The sequence below is a fragment of the Aethalodelphis obliquidens genome, unplaced genomic scaffold (genome assembly GCF_003676395.1).
Source record: "Aethalodelphis obliquidens isolate GAN/ISIS:26980383/991018 unplaced genomic scaffold, ASM367639v1 scaffold23, whole genome shotgun sequence".
Classification (NCBI taxonomy): domain Eukaryota; kingdom Metazoa; phylum Chordata; class Mammalia; order Artiodactyla; family Delphinidae; genus Aethalodelphis; species Aethalodelphis obliquidens.
The window spans coordinates 19,992,724-20,018,537 of record NW_020837967.1 but is presented as its reverse complement, the minus strand read 5'-3'; the positions used below and the strand labels follow the sequence as shown (position 1 = coordinate 20,018,537).

The 25,814-nt window shown below is 40.8% G+C and overlaps 1 protein-coding gene across 2 annotated transcripts; it reads right to left on the bottom strand.

The window, feature by feature from the left end:
• Positions 1 to 1,626: 1,626 nt before the first annotated feature.
• SUV39H2 (SUV39H2 histone lysine methyltransferase) lies at positions 1,627 to 25,371 on the bottom strand. 2 transcript variants are annotated; one of them, XM_027121943.1, is made up of 6 exons: positions 25,245 to 25,371; positions 22,502 to 22,647; positions 8,719 to 9,390; positions 6,591 to 6,737; positions 4,721 to 4,850; positions 1,627 to 3,949 (listed from the first exon to the last, which is right to left on the bottom strand). In XM_027121943.1, the coding sequence occupies exons 1-6, from the start codon at positions 25,273 to 25,275 to the stop codon at positions 3,843 to 3,845; spliced, it is 1,233 nt and encodes a 410-aa protein (XP_026977744.1). In that variant the 5' UTR covers positions 25,276 to 25,371; the 3' UTR covers positions 1,627 to 3,842. The 2 variants fall into 2 exon arrangements, with proteins under 2 accessions (XP_026977744.1, XP_026977745.1); XM_027121944.1 differs by lacking the exon at positions 22,502 to 22,647.
• Between the last annotated feature and the right edge of the window lie 443 nt (positions 25,372 to 25,814).

The following is a 25,814-nucleotide window of genomic DNA, read 5'->3' as shown; positions in this document are numbered from 1 at the left end:
TGTGTAAGCAAGAATGTGAAGTTTAAAGGGAACACTGACCCCTTTCTTTCTAGCTCAGATGCTACCCTGAGCTTCTGATGAAATACACTCTACAGACTCAGTATGACTGGGGCAGGATTATATATTACTCCATTTTGCCCAGCTCCCCTATGAGTACCATTACCTAAATTCAAGGTGATGAATGTGTAAGTCACTGGAGAGAACCGGTAGGGACTGCAAAACGTTCAATACTCATAACTACAACAGGCCTATTACAGGAACCCAGAGACTTCATTTTTAATCTTAGGCTCTAAAAACTAGTTACACTTCATAATTACACATCACATAATCAAATGTCACTACTACATACATTTGTATATATTCACTGACATTTAAGACTTCATTTTAATAGTATAGCTTATGATCCAAGGTGGGTGTTTAAAACATGCCTGTAAACATTCTTCTGAATATATTCTTAGCATTTTATAATCTCACCATGAATTTAATAGTCCATACTGCCACATTTTCATTGTTGCTTCATAGGCAAGCCTGGCATAATAAACGCTGGCTGAACGAATTTAAGCGCTAAGCACTAGAACAGACGTCGATCAAAAAACCTGTAGTGACCACCAAATATTTTAAAGTACAGGTTTATAGTACAGAGTAATTACAGCTAATTCTTATATATGGTACTTACTCTGTGACAATGCTCCATTCTCTTACACACTCTCTCCTCCTCACAACCGCCCTTTGAGGTAGGTACACTTACTATCCCCACTCACAGATGAGGAGGTGAAGGCACAGGGAGGTCAGTCCGTGTAGTTCGTAAGGGGTGAAGCCACGACTCAAACAAGGCACTTCAGGCCCCCAAGTCCATGCTCTTAACCACTCTGCACTAATGCCTCTCAAAAAGAGCATAGAAGTGGGCAGGGTTAATTACAGTGGCTACTTGATTTTTACTTCAAGAACTGTGACGTATGAAGAAGTGAAAAACAAGTTTCAAGATACCAAGATACGTCACAAAAGAAACCCAGTGGCTAGCTACATTTGCCTTAGAGAGGAATCCAGGACTTGGAAGTTTGTTTAAACTAACAAACAGTAGAAATGGATTTTTTAAAACAGTCTGCCTGAAGTTGGTCAAATATTTTAAAAGTAGTCAAGTTTAGTTTATGATCCTGGGGATGTTAACGTTCCCTAGCCGGTCTAAGCCTGTTTTTTCAGTATGCTGCTATAAGGAGGACGGCACCAACCTCACAGACTCATGAGAAGCACAGGAGTACGGATAAAGGGCTTAAGACTTGCTCAGAGATTATTAGCTCTAATTCTAAAATTCCTCTGTACTTCCAGGCAGTACTTAGCACAATATGTTTAAGTACCTGGTGACTAATAGTAATGCTCAAAACTTTTAAAAAGTATCCGTCTACTTTATGCTAAGTGTAAAATTCTACTTTGATATTCAAATGCATGAATCATGACAATAATAGACTTTCTTAAAAGTAACATTTAAAGGAATGGTATATAAACCTTTGGTTAATCTCAATAACAGGTAGTCATGAATACATCAATATTTTTCTGCCCTTTTTGTAGCCTTACTGGAAATGACAGTAAAATATTCAGAAATAAAGCTAAGCCATGATAAATAGAAAGTCAAATGCCAAACTAAATTTATTTTGCTAAAGAGAAACTGTTGAACTATAAGAAAAATAAGTGCAGTCTAGATTTTGTGCATATGTGGGGAAAAAACCCTGAGATTACCAATTGTGTATCACAATCCTCTTCTGGAGATACCGAGAACAACGGTACCAATACAACTTGAACAGTGGATTAATTTACAGTTTAAACTTGATCTAAATATTGCCCTTGAATATTTGCTTTATATTGAGAGAACAAATTCTGACAACTTAGGGAACTAAAGAAGCTAAATGTTGACTTAAAACAGTTAAAGCTCCGAACAGCTTCGTTTAAATAGTTTCTATCATTTTACTGCTTAAGTTCAGCTTTTCAACAACTTAAGGGTAATGCAGGTTTTTAAAAATTTCAAAGGTTCATTACGTTTCTATTAATAAGGACAAGACAAAACGGGTTTACCGAAAACAGTCAACCTCCCTTTGTCCTCCAGCTTTACATTTCTTTAACAGAGAGTAGACAAGATCAAATAACTAGACAGTAAAACACTGACCTTTTAAAAAGAATGGTACAATTACATCTTTGAACCTGTGAGAATTATAATTCAAAGCAAGTTTGGCCTGTAAACCTGTGATGCTTTTTTACCACTGACGCCATGTGACTATTTTTTCATAAAGAAAAAAATGGCACTAAAAATATATATTTTTCCTTGACACCTTCGGCAAATTTTGGTGAGCAGACAGAATATACTCTGAGACTCCAAACATGTAAACAATTTACCCTATGTTATGAAAGAGCAAAATCCCGTGATAGCAATATAACAAAGTGTAGCTTCTCCCAAAAAAGAGGTTAAGGATGAAGATGTGAAGTGCTGCTTTCTTAAAGTCAGCTCAGCTTTACCCAAGCTTACTGTAGGTCATTAAAGCCTCGGGCAGGGACCTCTGGCAGAACTTAATTAAGAATACCAAGATTTAGACTTATCTGCTGCATTCGCCTTCATGTTGGACACCGTGATTAGAAGTCCCAGGATCAGAAAGAGATGAAAATATAGTTTTTCTGGACTGAGGTTTCACTACATAGGAAAAAACAAAAACAACAAAAAAACCCCAAACAATGAATATATTCCATTTCAGTCTTCATAGTTCAAGTAATAAATGGTCATAATTCAGACACGCACTTTGGCCAAGCCAAGTTTAGCTTTATCACATTAAAAAAATTCATGTATAAAATAAGTATCAGTTCAAAATATAGATCACTTCTTAAAAAGGGCCTGCAGGCCCTTTATTTATTATAAAAATAATTAAATTTGGTGGAAAGGAAATGTTAAAATTACCTGAAAATTCAGAAAATGTAATGTTAATTATAGTGAGGAACATTATCGTTACATACAGCCGCTCTCAGGGGGCATCTCGTTTTACTGTGGAGGCCAGAGCTACTCAGCATGGACCGCCTACTTCATGTTATCAAGTGCTGCATCCCCCCTGCCTGGCACTCCAAAAAACCCCCCTGGTCCCAACCGCCCCATCCTTTCAAAGAAGCATAACAGCTAGCCATTCTAGAATTTTAGGGAGAACATTTTGGGTATTTTTCTTCTACAGGATTAAAAAATATTTTAGAATTACTGGTTCAGACATCCACCGCTCCTAGTGGTCTAGATTGCTTCAAAATATTAAATCAAGCTGTAATTAAACTTTTTTACATTTAATTTTAGACCTTAAATTTCTATATCATTAAGACCTCAATGTTTTAATGAAAGTAGAAAATAGAGTATAATTCAGTATCACCTATTTGTCTCAAATACAAGTACAATGAGTAGTAAGTAGGTAAACAGGAATGACAATAACAAAAATAGAACTTGTGTATTTGTCCAATAAGAATTAACTCTATTTCTCTAAATTCAAGGTGTATGGCAAGTCGAATATTTGATCTTAGTGACTATTACATCATTAGTTTAACACTTAAACACTGAAGGAGGCAGTTCTCTATTCACACAGACTTCTTTCTACACAGATCTGTAAACAGTCTGAATATGTATATTTCAAATTAGTCTATGTGACCCTGTGTTCCTCTCTTCAGAAGCATCAGTAATGCATTTGGCCAATAGTCTGAAACACGAATTGTAAATTAACATAGTGTATAATCTTGATAATATGAAAAGAGTCCCAAATACTTATTTTTTAAAAATGGTAACATTAGGAAAAAAACTATAATCATCATCAGTTCTATTTCCTGAAAATTCAGTTGAGGTAACCTCTGCAAGTCACAGCTCCACATTTGCACACAGTTCTGGCCCTCTTTTTGGCTGGGCTGTGGTCAACAGAATCTGAAGATATATCTCCAGAACCTGAATACGTAGAAAAAGAAATACAGAAGAGTTAAGACAATTCATAATGAGTTTCAAATTTTCTTTCAGTTGTAAATTGACAGAATCTTTACAAACTGTCTTGAAAGGATGCTGTGGGCTAGTAAGAGGTAAAGTGTACGTTATTAGTCCATATTTATGAGAATGGATTTGTGAAATGATGAAACTTACTAGTAAAATCCAGTATACACGCATTCATTTCATAAATTGCTTAAGAGCCATAAAGCAAGGTCAAGTAGTAACAATACGTAAAGGGCATCATACTTAGAAAAACAAAGAAAAGAAAAGACATGTTGTCACAGTAAAGCAAACAGAATTAAATGTTCTCTTTAAAAGCCAGATTCAGTTAGGAATGGAATAAGCTCATATGTGATTTAAATCATATTTTCAATCTTACGAATATACATCTTTCAGTAAATATTCAGAAATGTAGGCTTAAAATTTTTTAAATACAAGTAATATTGAGAAAAGATGTTATAATAAATAAGCTTCTGTATGGAAGTTCTGAAAAAAGCAGGCAGCAACATGCTGTAGAAGAAAGAGCATTACTCAGCCCAAGATCAGGCAGACCTGGATTCTAGTATTAGCTCTGTCAGATTAGCTTTGTGCCCTCAGCAAAAAGACAAACTCTTATAGCCTCATTTTTTAAAACCTTAACATGAGTTTGGTTCAGATACTCTAAGGTCTTCTCCTATTCTGATTAGATTCTTCACACTGAAACTCCACCAAAGAAACTGTATTTGAAAATCATACCTTTCATTTGATAATCAAAAGTGAGCTCTTCTCCAGCATTTATAGTTCTCGTGGAAAATAATGCTATTCGGGGAAGACGGGTGTCGAGGTTATCAATGAAAACGTTGAACACCTGAAGATTCGGGTCACACTAAAAAGGAACATGAGAACCCACTGAAGTAAAATTGACATGAACGAGCTCTTCTACATGCTATATAAAATCTTTAATTTCCCAAAGTATTAGTTTTAAGTTCTACTAGAAATTAACTTGCTTATTGTTTAGAGGTCTTTGAGGCATGCACATTTAAAAATACTGTGTTCCCTTACAGAAAATGTCAGACATACATAAAACTAGAGAAAATAATATAGTAAGTCCACATATATCCACTATGCAACTTCAAAGCTTATTAACATTTTTGTCAATCTTGTTTCATCTAGTCCCAACTTCTTAATTGTTTTTGGGGAATTTTAATGCAAATGTTAGATAACATTATCATTTCACCTGTAAATATTTTAGTAAGGTATATATATATATTTTTTGTTGTTGTTGTTTTTTGCTTGTTTCTGAAATTTTTAATTTAATATTTTTGGAGCATGTTTCACAGCCGGTAACTAAAACCACAGAAGGTGCAACTGCAGATAAGGAGGGACTACTGTATCAAAATTTATTGAAGAGCCTAGAAAGATTCAAAAAATGCCCAAGTAGAACATCTAGACATAGAAATAGAATTATTGAAATTAAAAGTAAAACATGCTCTAGTAAGGCATATTTAAAGAACTTGAGTAACTTTTAAAAAAATCAAATCAGCACTGTAGAGCTCAAATTTCATGTTGCATGGGGTTTCATTTCTTAAACTTCTGTTTGGAATTGCTCAGCATTTCGAGAACTCGGCACTACATTCTAGCATATGCAAGAAAGATCTGGTGAATCATACTGAGAAATCAAAGTAACTATTTAATTGTCCTTGAATAGAATACATCTATTTGGAGAGTATCTCAATTTTATCGTTAAGAAAAAATTCAACATGTAAGTAAACCAGGAAACAAAGGAGTCAGAAGGTCCCTGACATTTCGTTACTAATCATAAACTAGTTTTTTGGTATAAAATCCATCAAAAGATTAACATGGTCTACCTCCTTATATGATCAGCTATAGAACTTATGCTCCAAGAAACATTTTCCTTGTAATCTATGAAATGGAGATAATGTCATCTAATCTATAGAATAGAGATAATGTCAGTCTCACAAGCCTAATACTATGTTATCCATCTAGCACTTAGGAGGTGTCCAGTAACTCCTAACCTCCCTTACTTTTGGAAATAGTTTTTATAGAGTATAAGATTCTGGAGTTAAGGGTCCAAGTGTATTCTAAGTTCTTTTCAAACAAGAATTAAGAATACTAATTCATAATTTAGAAAAGTAGCCCTAAATACTTCCTCTAGAAATTCTTAAATTTTATAAAAATGTTAACATGTTTACATTTTAAGAGAACACGGCAAATCTACCCTTCTTTAGTTGTGTATCCTAAATTTAGCTGTGTTTACTTCTGTAACCCATATAGTTATGTGTTAATTCTTAAACTTTTTACCTCTTAACTCCTCTGCTCATTAATTTCCTCCTCTATACGAGGACAATACCTATCTCATAAAGTTGTTGGAAAGTGTAAATGAAGTAACATATGTAAAGAGTCCTGCAAAATGGATGTTATTTGGTAGGCACCTCGATGAATTTTCCTAAAACAGCAATAATACCAGGAATTAACAGAAGAGGCCCTTGTATTAAAATACTTTGGAGATAATAAAAGAGTATATAATTTAAAGACAATTATTCCTCAAGTATGGAAAATCTTTTAAAACAGTACTAATTAGTCCTGTCTATACTTTCTCTCTTACACTGTGATTCACAAAATGAGACACATTTCCATATCGAGCTGCATCCACTGTGAATTCATCAGATTCATAGTCCAGATCAAAGAGATATGTGATTCCTTTGTTGTCATATAACTGCCCCCGTCTTTCAGCTTCTTCACTTGTGATAACCTAAAAAGAAAAAACTATAGTATATTATATAGCTATTGCTGAAGAAACACCCATCCATAAATCTATTAGTTAACATATTAATGCCTTCAGGTGCATAAAAAGAAGTAAAAGTGCCATCAAAGTAAACAGTCACATAAACTAAAAGAGCTAGATGAACAGAGGAGGGCAATCAGAGAGGAGAACGGGTGGCGCAAACGAAGTATGACTGTTCAAATGAGAGTGAGGACAACCCAACAATCAGCAAGCGGAAACAGTACCCACCTTCGATTCTCATTTACTTGATATGTTCAAAAAAGCTACACAACTACAGCTCTGTGTAAGACATAACAGAGTGTAAAGGACTAAATTTAGAAGTAGGTATGCTCTAAATAGGCTCTGAAGGCATATTTTTCCTATAACGAATCTGTGTACAGTTACAAATGGAAATTTGTTACAAATACAGGAGAGAAGGTACGTTAAATTTGCGGTCAACTGTTTGGAAAGTTTAGTTTTGTAGAATACGTGGTTTTCATGAAATTCTGTAGCTCACAACCATCATCTATACAGTTCTGCTCTGAAGAACACAGCCTGACCACACGCTCAGCTCAAGAAACCAAAAATGGCTCAAGTGATTCATGGTGTCAACCAAATTTAGCTGCCACATTCAGTAAACCAAAAGAAGAGAACAATTTGATTATACAAGGTCTAGTATTCTGAATAGTGATTTATAATAATCTGCCATTATCTAAAAATTTCAGGATCAAAATAGGGATGCAGTTTAACCTCAGAATTCTGGATGAATACAGATAATTAAAGGGGATCTAATTCCAAACAACTTTTAAAATACCTGGTTTGACAACCCCAGACATGCAGTCACACTCATTGTTCTAGCCACAGCTTAGCCCACCACTCAGTTTGAGGAAGTGTGGTGTACGGGTGAAGTGCAGCGATTCTGCAGCCTTGGTTTTGAACCTCGGCTCTTCTTTACTACTAACTAAGTGACCTTGGGCGAGCTGCTTAATTTCTCTGTGCCTCAGTTTCCTGCTGTACAATAATGGAGGAAATACTACCACCTCACAGAGTTGTTGAGAGAATTTAGTAAGAGTTGAAACGCAAGGTGCTTAGAATAGTATGCCTAAAATAGTATGTGGTAAACACTATTTTTTGTATATAAGCATTATATGTATAAAAATAAATGTGCTCAGTAGTTGGTATTTTAGAGAATGGTCTTTGTAGCTGAGTTACAGATGCAAAGAGTTTGGATTTTTCTTATCGGTGGCTGCAATAAATGTTTTTTTTTTTTTTTTTTTTTTTTTGCGGTACGCGGGCCTCTCACTGCTGTGGCCTCTCCCGTTGCGGAGCACAGGCTCCGGACGCGCGGGCTCAGCGGCCATGGCTCACGGGCCCAGCCGCTCCGCGGCATGTGGGATTTTCCCGGACCGGGGCACGAACCCATGTCCCCTGCATCGGCAGGCGGACTCTCAACCACTGCGCCACCAGGGAAGCCCAATAAATGTTTTTATGTGTACTTTACAATACTTGCTCATAAAACATTCATGTACTCTACAGTATCATTCATGCTGATGCAAAATTGAGTTTTGCCAACTACACTTAATCATATTTGGTCAAATGGGTGAAGTAAATTACAATTTAAGTGTTTCTAAGTCAGGATGTATTTAGATCTGATATTCTTCTTAGGACTTTTGTGTAAAAATACTGGTCATATTTTCAAAGTTGCAAACGCCAGTTTCAATGACTATGAGTGGGTGTTTGTTGAAAGGCGACTCTACTTCATTTGTCACTGCGTATAATTTTTTTTGTTCACATTCAAGTTTGTATTTCTCATGATGCCAGTGAACCCTTCCCTCAAACCTGAAGTCTGTACATATCTGCAAACGGTAACAGCAAAACGTACCAAGCGTGTTTGTTACTGAGGTAAAAGGCGGCGCCTCAAGAGCACGAGCCTCCCGCACACTGTGCGCTATGAGAGAAGCGAGCGTACCTCTCCGACATACTCCATGACAAAGCTCCTTCTCCTAATCTTCACGAGGGTCTTTACGCCCCAGCCACAGCCATTGCTGGTCCGAAAGATGCAAAGTGAATACTGCGTGCCTTTTTGGACAATCCTGTTGGGACAATCGGGTCCACACTGACACCTTGAGTTGCATTCGTAAATGGGGGTGCCAGGTGGGATTTTAATTTGCTGATTTTTATTATAAGCCAAAAGAACTCCAGCTTCAGCAGGACAACATTTCTCAAAGAAGCAATCTGTGCACGAACAACCAAAGGTGGCTTCATTGACTAAGCTGATTCCAGGAGCTGGTTTGTATTCATTAATGTAGTAGAAGTCTGAAGGGGGGCCCTCTAAGTCCACAGTATTTTCAACAAAAATCATTCCTTTGTGATTCTTCCTTCTGTTGAGTTCATCCTGCCACCTCTGCAGAGCTATCCTTTGTTTAGCCTTCTTTACAATGTATTCAGCAATGGCAGGTTTCAAAGCTCTGTGATTTTCTTTTAGAGTTATTGCTTTGCCTTTCTTTACCTGAGATAAATAATTATGCTTGTCATTAGAGAACTGCTGAAGCAGTAATGGGCACTTGAGATTTTGCAAAGGTTCCCAAGTATTTGTAGAATCTGGCCATCCTTTCCATTTTACAAGATAATATTCCATATCCTTAAAATATAAAAGAAAATGCAAATCAGATTATGACAGACCCAATTACTGAAAAGAATTTAATATCTTAAAGAGTAAGGTATTATCATTTTTCTTAATAAAGTTCAGAATACACAGTCACAAGTTACTAGCAGATGAAATACAAATCATAAAAATAAAACTATTTTTCTTTATATTACATAAACTATGCATAGAATTTAGATGTGGCATGACGTTTGACCAGAGACAAAAGAGTCGCACCTGGAGAAAGATAAAAGTACTGAAAGTCATGAATGTTACCAAACAGTGATCAAGTGACACAAAATATATTGATCTTGATCATGGAAATACGTTGTCCCAAAATGAATAATTTATGACCCAGCTCAGTGGCTTGCTTGGCCAGCACAGATGTAGGCATCCTCTAAGGTCCGTAATTTCATATTTTACACTGGCTGTGAGGGAAGTTCTTTTTCTCAATGTCCTGAGCACACATCCCCTAGATTTTCTAGAGTGAACTGTTCCATACAGTCATTCCTGGCTGCATGTGGCTATGGAGCACAGGAAATGTGGCTAGTCTGAATTGAGATGTGCTCTAAGTGTAATACACACTGCACTTCAACAACTCAGCACAAAAAAATAACGCACAATATTTGTTAATTTTTAAAAAATATTTCTTAATGTGTAAATATCGATTACACGTTGAAATAATATTTGGGGTTAAATTAAATGTATTACTCAAAGCAATTTCACCTGTTTCTTTCCATTTTGTTTAACGTGGTTACAAGGAAATTTAAAATCATAGTCGTCCTTCGGTATTCACCAGAGGATTGGTTCCAGGACCCCTCTCGGAACCCAAAATCCACAGATGCTCAAGTCTCATATGTAACATGGCACAGTATTTGCATATAACCTACTCGTATACTTTAAATCATCTCTAGATTACTTACAATATCTAATATAATGTGAATGCTATATAAATCGTTGCCAACACATGGCAAATTCAAGTTCTGCTTTGGAACTTTCTGGAATGTTTTTCTTTTGCAAGTATTTTCGATCCGGGGTTAGTTGAATCCTGGGGTGCAGAACCGGAGGACACATAGGGCCGACTGTATACATATGTAGCTTGTACTATATTTCTATTGAACAGCATAATTCCAGAGAGTTCTTACCTTAGACTCACCCGCGGCTGGATTAGGTGGCAGGCCCTCAAGGCACCAAAGATCAAATACTTTGACTTATCCCTCAGACTGCTGCTGGCCACCATGGTACCTGAAATCTTGCCTTCCCACCCCAGTGACTGGCTACGTTTTCTGCCCTTAAAGCCAGGCAATGCTATGTTAAGTTTCTCTTAAAAAAGGTAGTCTAGTGTACGTAAGAAAAAAATTTTTCAAGTAAAGTCTCTCAATTTTGTCTTTGTTCTCTGGAATAGTGAACATATATCCACGAGTGCTAGGGTAAAAGGCCTTCTGAAATATGAAAGTGATTAAACTGCATTCTACGGTTTTTAGTTATTTTAATTCATAGATATTGATAAAAACTTAACTGGGATACATTTGCTTTTTCCTGAAATTTTTAATAAAGGTTTTATTATAAAGTAAGGATGTTTTACTAGTCATAGTTTATTAACGCCAAGTGGCCTGGCAGGTCTAGGCAATGTGGTATAAGCCGCACTGTGGAGGCACCACTGGGGGAGGGGCACTGAGGCAGCTTTGCAGGAGGTCACCTGACGAGTGAGAGGGCTTATCTTCATCTCGAGGTTTTATTATATTCTACCCGATAAGCAGTAATGCTTGTTAATTAAAAGACCTTTGCTTCTTTGTGAAAACGGTCAAAATATGTTTTGTTAAAAAAAGTGGCTCAATTATGGTGTGCGCATATGCACAAAAACTGTACTTCTATGAAAATATATACTATGATTCCAGGAAAAAAAAAAGCCTAGACATATACTGAAGTGTCAGTCATACTGGCTCACTAAAACGTAACATGGATTTCTCCCTCCTGAGGTGACTACTACAATTCGGGATTGCTGTTGGCAGATATATGCTCAATAATAATGAGATCCACTTGGCAGTATCTAACATTACCGATTCCCCTTAATTATGAAAGTTAAAAATGTTTCTGATTCCAAAATAAAGCAATGCAACCCTGGTCCTCTTTTTTTTTTTTCCTGCTGTAGTTTTTCCTACCATAGCCCTGGGTTATACCAAAGTTACCAGCAAACAATGAAAGAAACAGAAATGGTGGCTTCAAGTCAGATGATTAAGCTAAATTATCATTCAGCAAAACTAAAAACACTATGCCACTGTAGTCAACTTCCAAAATAATGTTTTATGATGAGTCGCTTGCAAGTTTGGTATGTTAATCACGTTGTACCTACCTAATTTACGGATGGTAAAGATGCTTCAAAAACCTGAGTGCTACAGAAATATTAGTAACGTTTTATTTCTACTTTGTAGACTCCTTTTATTTTATAAGCCTTGTTTTACTTTTAAAATCAAAAAAAGATCTTTCCATTTTGAAAAATAAGATAATTTTATACAGAAAAATCAGTTTGACTTAACAAATTCAATTACTTCAATACCCTAAAGTTTCAAATAAAAGTCAAAAATTTCTTAAGTCTCATAGGATATCAGTATCTTATTCAGATATGCAATCAACTCTTGATTACCTATAGAAATGGAGTGGAGTCATAAAAATGGTCTGCTAATCATTCCTGTATAATTTGGAATGCATCTTATTAATTTTTTTCTTCAAGACATTTTCCCCACTATGTTTAGCTTAGGTTAAATTCATTCAAATATTTTAGTATCTATTATGAGCATATGAAAGTTTGGTCACTAGAGGGTGTGATGAGATGCAAGGTAATACTAGCCTTTAGGAGCAAAATCTCGCTGGGAAAGGAAGGCAATAGTATGTAAAATAAGTAGCAGTGCAAGGTGGTACAATTTTAAATGCCAAAACAAATAAGACAATAGATACCACTAAAATACACAGAGGGAAATCAATATAGGTCAATGAGAAAAAGGTACAGAGGAAGTAGAACAAACTACACTGTGAAAGATTGATAGCATTTGTTGGGTAGGGCACAGGGCAGGCAGGATGAAAAACACAAGCAGAAGCCTGGAGCTAAGATTTGCGTGAAGTATCCAGAAAACAGTGAAGAGATGGACTTAGCCAGCTTTACAGTTTAGAACACTGAAGCAAGAGAGAGAACGGTAACGGCAAGGCAAGAGCAAATTCCGGACAGCTCTGAACACCTGACTTTATCGTAGGCCAATGGTTTTTACAATTCTTAGAAACCATGGTGTTTCTGTGGGGAGCTTCATTCCATGTAAATACATTTAATTCCATCTTGTCTACTAGGAACTGCACTTACACAATGCAAACACTCAGGGCTCTGTCTTTGGCCCCTTTTCACACTAAACAAGGGTTCATCTCTTTTGAGAATCTGAAGAAAGCTACAGACCTTCCCCTATCAAAAGTCACATGTATGATACAATGGGTAAATTCAGGATATGTGGATTCCAGACTAAGAATTCTTGCTCCAAATGTTCTCTCTGGGCAACCTCTTCACTCCAATGGTTTTAACTGTATGCTGATTCTCCCAAAATTTTAGCTGCAACCCCATATAGTCACAATAGCCTACTGGATGTCTGTCCCACAGGTTCTTAATCAATCTATCTACATGGAACTCGCCACTGTTGTTCCTGAATGGTTTCTCTCTGTATTCGCCATCAATGGCAGCCTTATCCCCATCTACCTAGTCACACAAGTCGCAAACCACGTCAATCTCATCTCTTCCTTCCTCTCAACCCAACCCATCACCAAGTTTCTCCACATGCTTCTTCTGGCCCACCTCTTTCGCCAGAATGCCCGTTCCTGCAAGCCTTCAGCTTTGCCTGGATTAGGACACTGATCTCCTACCGGTTTCCCTGCCACCAGACTGATAACACTCCACTCTGTCCTTCTCTACTAACGTGTAGTTTTCTTATAAAAACAAAACATCCACAGTGCCAGCCATTCTGTTATTTTCTTGCTTAAAAATTTTAATGGCTCGCCCACTGCCTAAAGAATTAAGCTCAAACTTCCTATTATAACAAAGATCATTCTTGACTGGGTCCCTGATGCCTCCCTGACTCAACGTTCCAATGTGGCCCCATTCACACACCACCCTCCAGCCACACTGAACTGCTGTTAGTAACTGAACATGCCAGGCCTTTTCATACTTTTCTGTTGCTTTGTTCACACAGTTATTTCTAATTAGAATGTCTTCTTCCATTTGCCTACTGAACACTTATTTCAGTCTCATCTTTTATATGCAGAAAAACCTACTCATCTTTAAAACTCAGCTCAAATGTCATCTCTCCCGTGAAGTCTTCCCTCCCTCTGATTACTGCCAACTCGTGTTCCCATTTCTAATCTAAACTATAAGCCATTTGTGGGGAAGGAAAGAATCTTATTCTTTGCAGCCCCAGAACCAAGCACAATTCCCTACTATATCCTAGGCTTTGACTAAATGTTTCTGAATGTATAACGAAAAATACAACTACCAACACGTATGCAATATAAAAATCACAACAGTAACGATATGAATCCTTAAAAGAAATACAGGCTGCTCAACTTAACCTGGAGATAGCAATTCATGGTTTTTCAATATTTGTTCTGTCATCTGCTGTCTGTAGCCAGTAAGTGGTAGCTAGCACAAACACTTTAAAATACATATATATATGGGGGCACAAAAAAGAACAACAACAAAAATCTGCCTTCCCATTAGCTATTTTTCCCCTGCAAGTTTTGAAGTAATCACAGTATTCACTATTAGTGGTAGAACAGCCTTAATCTGATTATGAAAATCCCAGTGTTCCATGAGAACACAGTTTGAGAACTATTACAGTCAATGGAAAGTCACTAGATTTCCATACCAGTAACTGACAGAGGGTAGGAGTTTGGGGGCCTGGGTTAGAGGCCCAAGGCTGACACAAATGAACAACATGACCTTGGAGAAGTCCCTCTTGGAGCTCTGCTTTCCTGGTCTCTAAAATTCAGGTTTTAGTCTAATGATTTCTGTTATTCCAGTTCTTAACAAATCACTCTTAAGTGCAATCAGTCTTTTAGGAGTATGACTCTATTGTTAAATGTGGCTATTTTGTTAGTATGTGGTAGTACGTGTTAGTATGTGGTAGTATGTGGCCGTGCAGTATAGTGGTAGTCCTAGAGACACAGAATGATCTGGATACTTTAAGAAATCAAAGCTTTGGGTAGTATTTCTTTAATATTTGATTCCTAAGGGAGAAGCCCCACTGATGTGCATGGGTGTTCTTCACTGATGAGATGAGGATGTTAATAAAGAGAACCCAGTTTTGTCAGAAATTTTTCTGTATGAAGGGGTGACATGGCAAGAACACGGCACAGGAAACTCACACAGCAGTGAGACTACCACAGTTTACATCCTTTGAGTTCCACTGGACCCGACATGAGCTCATCACGGTAACCACCTGCTTGTTCCCCCAGCTAGCATTCTTTCCACTTCCCGAGCTGGCTATTTCAGACCTCCTCCACTTCCCTCAGGAGTCCCTATCCCACCGCCTCCCCCGTTATTTTTAGTAGCACGTGACCCTAGCGTGGAGCTAGACAAGAAGGGGACCACAGACACAACAGGAGAGAGGCCCTTCCTCCGTCAATTACCCCCATCTCCTGTCCCTTCAGTCTCTTGCTCTCTCCTGATCCTCTCTAGCATCTGAATCTCCCTTATTTTTTTTTTTTTGGTGGTACGCGGGCCTCTCACTGTTGTGGCCTCTCCCGTTGCGGAGCACAGGCTCCGGACGCGCAGGCTCAGCGGCCATGGCTCACGGGCCCAGCCGCTCCGCGGCATGTGGGATCTTCCCGGACCGGGGCACGAACCCGTGTCCCCTGCATCGGCAGGCGGACTCTCAACCACTGCGCCACCAGGGAAGCCCTCCCTTATTTTTTAAAGGCAAAATTAAACTAAATCTCCTTTGAGATATAAATGCTTGAATAAGTAAGGGATCTTGAAAAGATATGATAAATTACTAAAAGGTCAGAGATCGGAGACTAAGGTATAGTCTCAGTATAAGATGCTTTATAACATGCAATTTTTAAAATCATATTATCTACTCGGATTTTTTTTTAAATTAAAAATTATAAACACCCTTAGACCCTACATAGCCCTTCTTCAAAGCTAGAGTTCTGGAAAGAGTCACCCATACCACTTGACCCTACTTTCTCACCTCCAACTAATTCTTTAATTCATTCTATTTCGGCTTCTTCTATCCATACCACAGAAATGCTCTAAGGGGGTCAATGACCCGTCCATTGCTCAATCCAGAGGGAGCTTTATACTTCTTTGACCCACTGGGTATGACTCTATTTTACTGACATTATCTCCTCCTCAGGCTGCCGTGTTTACTCTTCTGATTTTCTTCCTACCTTTCCCGCCAGTTTTTCTCCGTTGCTTTGACAGTTCTTCCTGGGAGTACCACTTACTGTTCCTCAGTCCTGGCTCTTCACCCATTTTCTTTACTTGGATCACTGCAATGGCCTCTTACCCTTTCAATCCACTCACGGCACAACAGCCAGAGTGATATTTTCAACACTCCTCTCTCCCCAGGTCACTCCCCTGCTCAAAACTACAAAATATTTCCCTATTGCCCTTAAGATTAAGTCCAAAATTCCTTTCTTGGCCTACAAGAAAATGCACTTTCTGGGGCCTGCCCCATCCTTCCAGCCTCATTTCAATCCCTCTATGTTCCACTCACACTGCAAATTCCTTGAAGGAGTCAGGCTCTCTTCTGACTCAATACCCTCCCCCATTATCTTTTCACCCTTTAGTACTAAGTTTAAACATCAGTCCTTACGGACACCTGCCTACTCTCTCCAGGATGAGCTAGAGCCTTCTGTTACATTAGCCTTACCTCAACTATAATTAAGTCCTTCGTACAATGATATTTAAGGTTTTTCTACTCTCACTGAAAGATAGACCCCATGATATCAGGGACCACGCCTCTGTGTCATTCTCTGCTGAGATTGCTAGTGCCCAGTGCGTGACATGGTAGATGGTAGAAGACTGGAGAAATATCTGCAGAGTTAATGAAGGCGTAACTGTACCCAGTCCTGGGGCTTCAATCCCCATCTTCTTGCCAATCGCTTCAAGAGCAATGCTTCCACTTAGTTCTCACTCGTGATTTGGAGCCACATTTCCAACTATCTACTGGTCGTCTTACACTTAAATGCTCTCAACCTTCTTCTCCAACTTCAATCTAGTCTTCCTATCCTAATCCTCATCTTCCTATATTCCTGGGTCTTGGTGAACAGTATTACTCTCCACGCCATGGCAAGCTTTCCTAGATGTGGATCCCTCACTGCTGGATCCCCAGCCAACCCCCTGACCACTAAACCACAGACTTAAATTTTACATCCGCTATAATTCAAAATATCACCAACTTATCTTTATCTTTATTGTTACTACTTTAGTTCAAGCACCATCTCTTCTTGCCCAGATTACTGCAACAGCCTTTCAGAATGTGTAAGTTATACATATGTCATTCCCCTTCCTGCCAATCCACGTTCCTCACTGCAGAGAGAAAACTCTCTGAATTGCACATCTGATAGCGTCACTCTTTTCAGAACCGTTCAGGTGACTCCCCACTGCTGCAGGACGGCTGGAGTTCCTCTACTCGTCTCTCACTGTCTCCCACTTCCAGATCCTACCACCCCATTCTCTATGTTAAAGCCTTAAGGAAAGACTCTACTCATCTTATCAGGCCCCAGCTGGATATTATCTTTTCTGGGAAGCCTTCTCTGACCAGCCCAGGCATACCTCTCACAGATCACATCATGATGTCTGCCCTAGCACTTATTATACTATTGCATTGGGTGATTTACTTGTCAATCTTTTTCACTGGGCTGTGAGTTCCTTAAGGTTAGGGACAGTTTCTCATGAACCTTTATTTTCCCACTGCCTAATGTAGTACCTGACACACAGAAGAAACTCAAATGTTTACTGAGTGAGACAACAGAAAGGTGAAACCAGAGATATCAGGCAATAAATTGCTGCTACAATTTAAGCGTGACGCTATGGAGGTCTAGTCTAACAGTGACGGTGAGGACTGGAGAAATCACTGACGCAAAGCCCAATTCAATTCATCAACCATGAACTAAATATCCATTACGTACTAGGGGCTATAGTAAGACACAGTCCTGGCCCTCAAATTGTTGCCAGTTCAGCAGGTATGAAACAAAGCTACAAAATGTGAACAGCTCTAGAATAATGACAAGAACAGTGCTTTATAAGTCCTGAATATAAAGCAATTAATTTTGCTAGAGGTGGGGAAGGGAAGAAGGCTCTATGGTTGGTGGTAACCTTTCAGTTGAACTTTGCAGGCCATGCAGATTTTGCAAGGAGAGAAGGGAAACAATATTTCAAAGAGGGAAGTGGATGAGAAAAGCAAAAGGGCACAAAGGTGCATGATGTGTTCAGATATTGGAATATAAGCTATGTTTGTTTTTTAGCTAGATTCTCAATGCTTAGAAGAGTGCTCAGCTCTTAGTAGATACTCAGTAAACCTTAGCTACATGGAAGAATTTACAAGTATATCAATGCCTAAGGAAGTAGGAAATGTTACAAGAGAACATACAAGTAGGATATGTTACAAGTAGGGTATGTTACAAGCTGGAAAGGGGGCTGGTGGCCAGATGATAACAGCCTTAGTCCAAAGGGTCTCAGCTTAGACTGGCAGACACCAGGGAGCCATTTAAAGGGCTAAAGGAAGGTCCTAATGCAATCAGAGCTGTGTTTCAGAAACAACTGTAATGGCTTTGAAGAATATGGTACTGAGACAGTGTCTTTCATGAGCTAAATGGAGGGGAACACATAAGAAAAGGATAGGGTGTTAAGATCTTTCACCTGCCCTGAACATGAGAGACAGACAGACAGAAAGACAGAAAAGGTAGAGGTACGTTCAAGTAATACTGGCTTACAGATTCAGTTATCTGTGCTAGGCAGGATAAGAATGAGGAATAGGGATCCCCTGGTGGCACAGTGGTTGAGAGTCCGCCTGCCGATGCAGGAGACACGGGTTCGTGCCCCGGTCCGGGAAGATCCCACATGCCGCGGAGCGGCTGGGCCCGTGAGCCATGGCCGCTGAGCCTGTGCTCCGCAGCAGGAGAGGCCACAACAGTGAGAGGCCCGCGTACCGCAAAAAAAAAAAAAAAAAAAAAAAAAAGAAGTGAGGAATATAAGTGGGTTGTAGGAGGACATAAGTGTGCAAAGCGTGCTTATTCCAAAGCAAGGAACCAACAGGAGAAGGATGAAGGAGAAACTAGCAGCAAAAGTTACCCAAACTGAACTATAATACTCAGAATTCTGTAGCATAAGAAAGAAAACTGGCAGCTCCTTCAATGTAAGCACAGACTCCGTGGTAACTTACTCTGTCTGTCAAAGTATAACAGGAATGAACAGGAAAAGACAGAGAGGCAGAGACTACATAATCTGATGACCTATTAGATTTAGAGGGTGGGGAGGAAGGAAGAATTAAAAAAGTATGAAATTATAAGGTTAGGTAACTGGGAGTATTATGATTCTGTCAAACTAGGTAGGGAACACTAGATCAGGACACAGATTTGAGGGAGGAAAATGGGTACAGTTTTGAATACGCTGAATGTGGTACCTGTAGGGTGTCCAGCTTAAAATGAAGCTCAGAAAGAAGTCAATGCCTCACGAAGATCTGAGGGTCATGAGCCAAATAGACAGAAGTAGAAACCACTGGGAAAGAGGTCGTCTGCAGAGCAGCTTCGAGGTGAGAAGGGGGCCAAGGACAGAGCCTTGGAGACTATGTATTAACACTTGAGAAGGACAGGGAAGAGACTGTAAAGGAGATTCAGAAAGAACAGTAAGAAAAACTGGTGGCGAAAAGAAGTGGAGATAGAGGTGAGTAACAATGATGAGAGTACACCCCTCTACGGCATGACCGCCGCAGGTCAGTCTCCGCTCACAGTAACCCCACGAGCCGGTGCTATAAAGATCCTCATCCCGTACGGGAAGCAGCGAAGGAGAGAACCTACGCAATGTGCTGAAGGTCACGCAACTAGTACATGGTAGAAGCAGAATGTGAACCAGAACCTAGGCAGTCTCTCCAAGACACGAGTTTCAGAGAAGAAAAGAGTAGCCAACAGTGTTAGGTGTTGCAAAGTGGCACAGTAAGATCTGAGGTCCTCGAGTTTGGCCTTGAGGAGGCCACTGACAGCCGTCAATCAGACAGAGAGGGTTAAAAAGTCAGTAACAAGTGGAAAGGCAAGCTACAGCAGAAATTTTTTGCAAACTGTGTATCTGATAAGGGACTATCTAGAATACACAAAGAACTGTTACAACTCAATATAAAAAGACAAACAGCCCAATTTAAGAAAACAGGTAAAGGATCTGAATAGACAGTTCTCCGGAGAAGATACACAAATGGCTACAAGCAGCAGTCCCCAACCTTTTTGGCACCAGGGACCGGTTTCGTGGAAGACAATGTTTCCATGGATTGGGGTGGGGGAGGCGGGGGGGAGGATGGTTCAGGCGGTGACGTGAGCGACGGGGAGCGGCAGGTGAAGCCTCGCTCACTCCCCGGCCACTCACCTCCTGCTGTGAGGCCTGGTTCCTAACAGGCTGCGGACCAAGAGCTATAAGCACTTGAGAAGATGCTCAGCATCATTAGCCATCAGAGAAATGCAGATCAAAACCATGAGACACTCCATACCCACAAGGACAACTATAATCCAAAAGTCAGATAATAGCAAGTATTGGTGAACATGCAGAAACTGAAACCCTCATACGCTGCTGGGGGGAATGTAAAATGGGGCGGTCACTTTGCAAAACAGTTTGACAGCTGCTCAAATGGTTAAACACAGAGGTACCATATAACCCAGCAATTCAACTCTTAGGTATATATCCAGGAGAAATGAAAACACGCCCACACAAAGGCTTGTACATGAATGTTCATAACAGCATTACTTATAATAGCCCCCAAACAGGAACAACCCAAATGTCCATCAAGCCATGAATGGATACATTAAATGTGATATATCCATACAATGGAATATTTGGCAACAAAAAAAATGAAGTATTGATACGTGCTACAGCATGAATGAACCTTGAAAACATTATGTTAAATGCAGGAAGCCAATCATAAAGGATCACATAAATATTGTACAATTCCATTTATATGAAATGTCCAAATAGGCAAATCTATTGAGACAGAAAGTAGATTAGTGGTTGCCTAGGGTTAGCGGGGAAAAGAGATGGGGAGGTTTGGGGGGTGATGGCTAAGCAGTATGGGGTTCTTTTTAGGGTAATGAAAATGTGCTACCATCTCCACAAAAAGTTTTAGAATAATTCTGAGAGGGTACAAAAACCTTTGAATTGTACAGTTTAAATTGGTGAATTGTAGGGTATGTGAATTATATGTCAATAAAGCTGTTTTTAAAAAGTTAATGGGAAATGAAGTAGAAGGAAAAGACAGGAAATGCTTGAGTGGGGATGGAAGACGTAAGAAAGATTTCGGAAGGTTAAGGAAGATCTGAATAGGTTTATTGATTAAGATAAAGCAGTGGAAAAACAGTGCTTGATACAAAAACGACATCAGAGAGCTTCCCTGGTGGTGCAGTGGTTGAGAGTCTGCCTGCCGATGCAGGGGACACAGGTTTGTGCCCCGGTCCGGGAAGATCCCACGTGCCACGGAGCTGCTGGGTCCGTGAGCCATGGCCGCTGAGCCTGCGCATCCGGAGCCTGTGTTCCGCAACGGGAGAAGCCAAAACAGTGAGAGGCCCGCGTACCGCAAAAAAAAAAGGACATCAGAGATTAAGCAAAGTCCTAAAGGGGATGGGTAGGAAGAAAAAAGAAAAATGGTGACACCTCTGAAAGAATGAACAAAGATACAGATAACTGGTGTGAAGGTAACTTGAAAGTTCATCCTTGAAGGATCCAGTGAGGCAGAAGTCTGCAGCTGAATATGAGAGGGTGAGGGATACAGTCAGAAGTCCAGAAAAGTAATAAAATTTGGGGAGACTGATGACAAAAATGGAAGGAGCAAGCAAAAGATAAAAAGCTTGTCAAGTAGAACTGAGCAGTGCAAGAATAGAAATAATATGTAACGGAACCAAGAAGTGTGATTATATGACACCTGTGGCTAGACTGGTCGGGCCAGGGTTTATAAACTGAATTGGCAGATGACAGGGTTGTTTTGGGGTTGAAGGCTGCTGAGAGTGTAGGTGAAATGCTTCATCATAAAATCCCACTGAGTGGGGAAGTCAGTGACACCAAAAAGAAGATGGCTGTTTCAAAGGAAGAATGGGATTTAATGACTGAATTCATATGGAGGATGAAAAAGAAGGAAAACAAAGAATTAAACAGGATTCCTGATTCATTCATCTGCAAGAATGGACAGATTAATTAATTGAAACAGAGTTCTTGTAGAGGAAGTAGACTACAGAAAGGTGAATTACTCAAAAATACATTGTAAGGTTTAGATTGAAAGAGCTTCTTGAAGAACAACCCTGTAGAGGAACAGAAACAAAGTGAGGCCCAGAGAAGTTAAATGACTTTACTGAAGTCATGAGGTTCTAGACGAAGCCTAGAAATGACTGTGAACTCCAGGCCATTTTATTGCACAACAGAACCTCACTGCTAGCAGGAGTTTGACAGGATGGCAGGAAATACAAACGGTGGTGCTTCTTGAGGAGATTCAGTACCACTAAAATTGGCTTGAATTTCTAGGTTCATCTCAGGTGATAGTGGGGAAACATGATTCAGGAACAAAATGAATGACAGGAGAAGCCAATCTCAGATAAAACATTTGCTCTGGTAATCCACCTGGAGATAATCAAGAGTTGGATGTAGAATGATATTGATATAAGCACCTTGAAATATTCTAATATAAGAACATTTTATGCTTCAAAATCCTCTCAATGTTATTTGGCAAAACAGATGATAGGACACAACTTTATTATGGCCAAGAATTTTAACCATTAAGAAGAGTTCTGCTTACTTTTAAGGTTCTTTTTATGTCACAGAAATATGAAATACTGAATTGAAGTCTGATTAGGTCTCTTTTAAGGGTCTAGATATTTGCCTTACCTTTTCTACCTTGTAGTCACACAAGTATTCCACCTCATAATTGTTTAGATTCCTTTTGGTGATTCCAATCGATTTACATGTGAGCTTTTCTTTTCTACATAATTCCTGAAGAGTATCAAGTGAAACTAGGCAAGGCACACACCAAGCTACAATAAGAAAATAGAATTCTTTACTAGTGAAATAGCTACTCAATTAAAATAAAACAAAACAAAAAACCAAAAGAAAAGAAGGGGAAAACTCAAGACCTCTATATCCCCACCCTTCAAGTGGCAATTTTATAAGACTAAAAATTCATATGACAAGGAACCATATACACGTCTTTAAGAAAAAGTTAACCATTAAAGAACTCTCTTGGTAAATTGGTCTTCCTGGATTTTCTCATGGGTCTCTATCCTACATGTTTAACTGATGTCAATTTCTACTAGGCCCCCTGAACAAAATGTTTCATGTCTATAAGCTTGCATTAGATTATATATAGATGCAAAAGTCGAGATAATATTTTTGACTTTTTCATTGTATTCTACACAGAATTGCTCATTTAATAAAATGTAGATCTCAAGGACACGCTCATTATTGTTAGAAATACATCTTAAATATATTTTAAAATAATCTTACATTGTTAAAAAGTAACAATGTAAGATTCTTAGTTGAACAATAAGAACTGAAATCTAATTGAAATCTAATTCTATAGTTACATACTCATACATCACATGGCCTACTTTTCCCATTTTGGAAGGTTGCATAAAATTTTAACTCCGATTTTGCCCATGCTGCAATGTATTATTATCAAGGTCAATAAACCCAGGAGTTAAAATAAAACAACGGAGAGTATATTGAGTTTTGTTACTACTCATTTCCTATATTGCTTCCAAAGCCAAGAATGACAATACAGAGAGTATTCAATTTACATAATCCACACACCAAGCTTGAAGAAAGTCAGCCGTCCTCATGATCAACCTTGTAGAAGCCAATAACTAACTCTGCTGCGGAAGATTTTACCCTCAAATTCCCGTAAACAGTATGCTACCATACTGCATTTAAAGTATGTTAACACAAACTGATATTTAGAAACAGGTAATGAACCTGGCTTTATGGCTAGCGCTAGTAGAAGCACCAGGGAGGATCAAGAGGTCCTCTGCCCCAGCCTCCGCCAGGCCACCGAGCTGCATGATTTTAGGGAGGTTTCCATCTTTCTGGGTTTCAGCTTCGCTGAAAAAAATGGCAGGGTTGGAGTAAACTGGGATTACCAAACAAAATTTATCAGTAAACGCTGGCTTTACTTGGTAGCTCTCCAAGGTAGTGGTGATAACCTTTTGGGTTAGAGGTAATTTCCAGAGAGGAGAGAACAGCTGGTCTTCCTATAATCTCCCCACGCCCTCCCCATCTCACACCGGGATTTCACGGTCAGAAACCCTCAAGTACGATTTCCACACGTGCCCCCAACCCCTTCCAAAAAAGGATGCATGATTCTAGACCAAGAAAGCGAAAAGGATTTTCCCCCAAAATATCTGGGGGGCGAGTCTGCTGGTTTTGGAGTGGTGGTTTGGGGGGAGGGGAGCGGCAGAATAGAAACGACCCCTTAAGACCCCTGTATTGACATAACCTCAGGATGTTTTGTGTAAAAGGTAACCTCATTATGCTGATCACATGCAGAGGAGGTTCCTCTGGGCTATCTACCCAGCGTGGATTTGTCTGCCGTTCCTACCATTTTCACCCAGTCCGAGTTACACGAGGATTCAAGACGCGACCCTCCACGGAAATGCTGTTTTGGGAAATAAGAAAACTTGGAACATAAAAAACTGCAAACCCCCTGCCCCCACGGCAGAAAAATAATTCATTGGTAAGATTAAACATTTCATGACCACCACGAAAACTTGACACTAGTTCCACACTAACCCCTAGCGGAGGAAAAGTTGGGGGGTAATGAATCCATAATCCACGCAGAGAGGCGCAGCGCTGGAAAATACCTTTCAATTCTATAAGGCAGTGAAAGTTCCCGTCCTTCAGCGCGCGCACAAACACACGTTAGGCACCGAATTCTTCGGCGTCCACATAAATACCTCGCAAGTTACCGGGGTGGGGGGGAACCGATTCCCGTAAGCCAGGGGCTGCCGCCGCCAGTACCCACTTACTGGGGTTCTCTGCAACGGGGACCCGCCCCTCCCGGTGCGTCCGCATCGGGGTGCATCCTCACTCAGCCTTCACACCTCTGCCCCGACCTCTCTCCGCTCCTCTGACACTGTGGTCACACTCACCCCACGGGGTCCTCCCGCTCCCCAGTTCCGAAGCCAGCCCGACCGCAAACGTCCCGCTCAAACCACCACAAAGGAGTCGCGCCCCCAGCGTGCCCACGGACCTCGAGCCGCGCCGGGCTCCGCCGGGGCCGCCCGGACGCCACCGCACGGCTGCCCCGCGGGGAGGGGGCTCGGGCGCGGCGGGCGGCGGGGGCCGGGCCGCCGGGTCGGCGGGCCGGCAGCGGTGCGCGCGGGCCGGGCCTCGCGGGGGTCGGGCGCGGGAGGGGACTGAGGGCAGCGGGCGGGCCGAGCCGCGAGGAGGGTCAGGGGCCGGGGGCAGGGAGGAGCCCGAGGCGCGCGTCTGGGGGCCGCGGTGTCAGTGGCGCGGGAGGCGGCGTTTCGCCGCGTCGCGCTCCGGCCGGCCCGCGCGTCCCGGCCCCGCTTCCCGGGCCTCGGAAGTTTGCCCGGCGGACGGGGGACAGTGCGGAGCGCCGCTCTCCAGCCCTCACCTCCTCGCGCCTCGGCCCCGGCCGCCGCCATCTTGAGGAGCTTTCATTCAAACTGGCGCGGTCTGACCGGATAGCTCAGCTGGCCTGACGCCCCGCCCCAGCCCGGCCCGCGCGGAACTCGGGGGCCGGGGCGGGGGACTAACCCGCGAGGCGTCCTGACGTCAGCGGAGGCCGACACAGCCGCGGCGGCGAGTGCGCCTGCGCCCCAAGTCTCCTCCGGGCGCTCAGAGGGGCGGGGCGCGGGGGTGGAGAGCGCTACCCTAGGTGAAGGGCCACCTGCCCTGGCCTGGCTGGCTTAGCGCCTGATTCAGGGTACCGACATTAGGCCTTCCCACGCTTGTTAGTTCTTCTACACGGGCGCTACGTGTACGTTGTGCAAAATTGCAAACGCAGAGAGGAGCTATGCGGTGCAGAGTACGTTTCGCTCTCACACCTGCTCCTCAGCCACCTGAGCCCAACTGGCCATTGTTAACGTTTCCGTCCACCCTACGCACCTAGATCACAGGTTCTCAAAATTGGCTGCACGTTGGGATCACTTACAGGTTTTGTATTTTGGTTTCACTCTCGGAG

Excerpts from the sequence above, each read along its gene's own strand:
- SUV39H2 (XM_027121943.1), bottom strand. The coding sequence starts at position 25,275 with ATGGCGGCGGCCGGGGCCGAGGCGCGAGGAG. Across the intron at positions 22,648-25,244 it reads CGGGGCCGAGGCGCGAGGAG|CTTGGTGTGTGCCTTGCCTA; the intron begins GTGAGGGCTGGA and ends TTCTTATTGTAG. Across the intron at positions 3,950-4,720 it reads TTTTGATTATCAAATGAAAG|GTTCTGGAGATATATCTTCA; the intron begins GTATGATTTTCA and ends CTACGTATTCAG.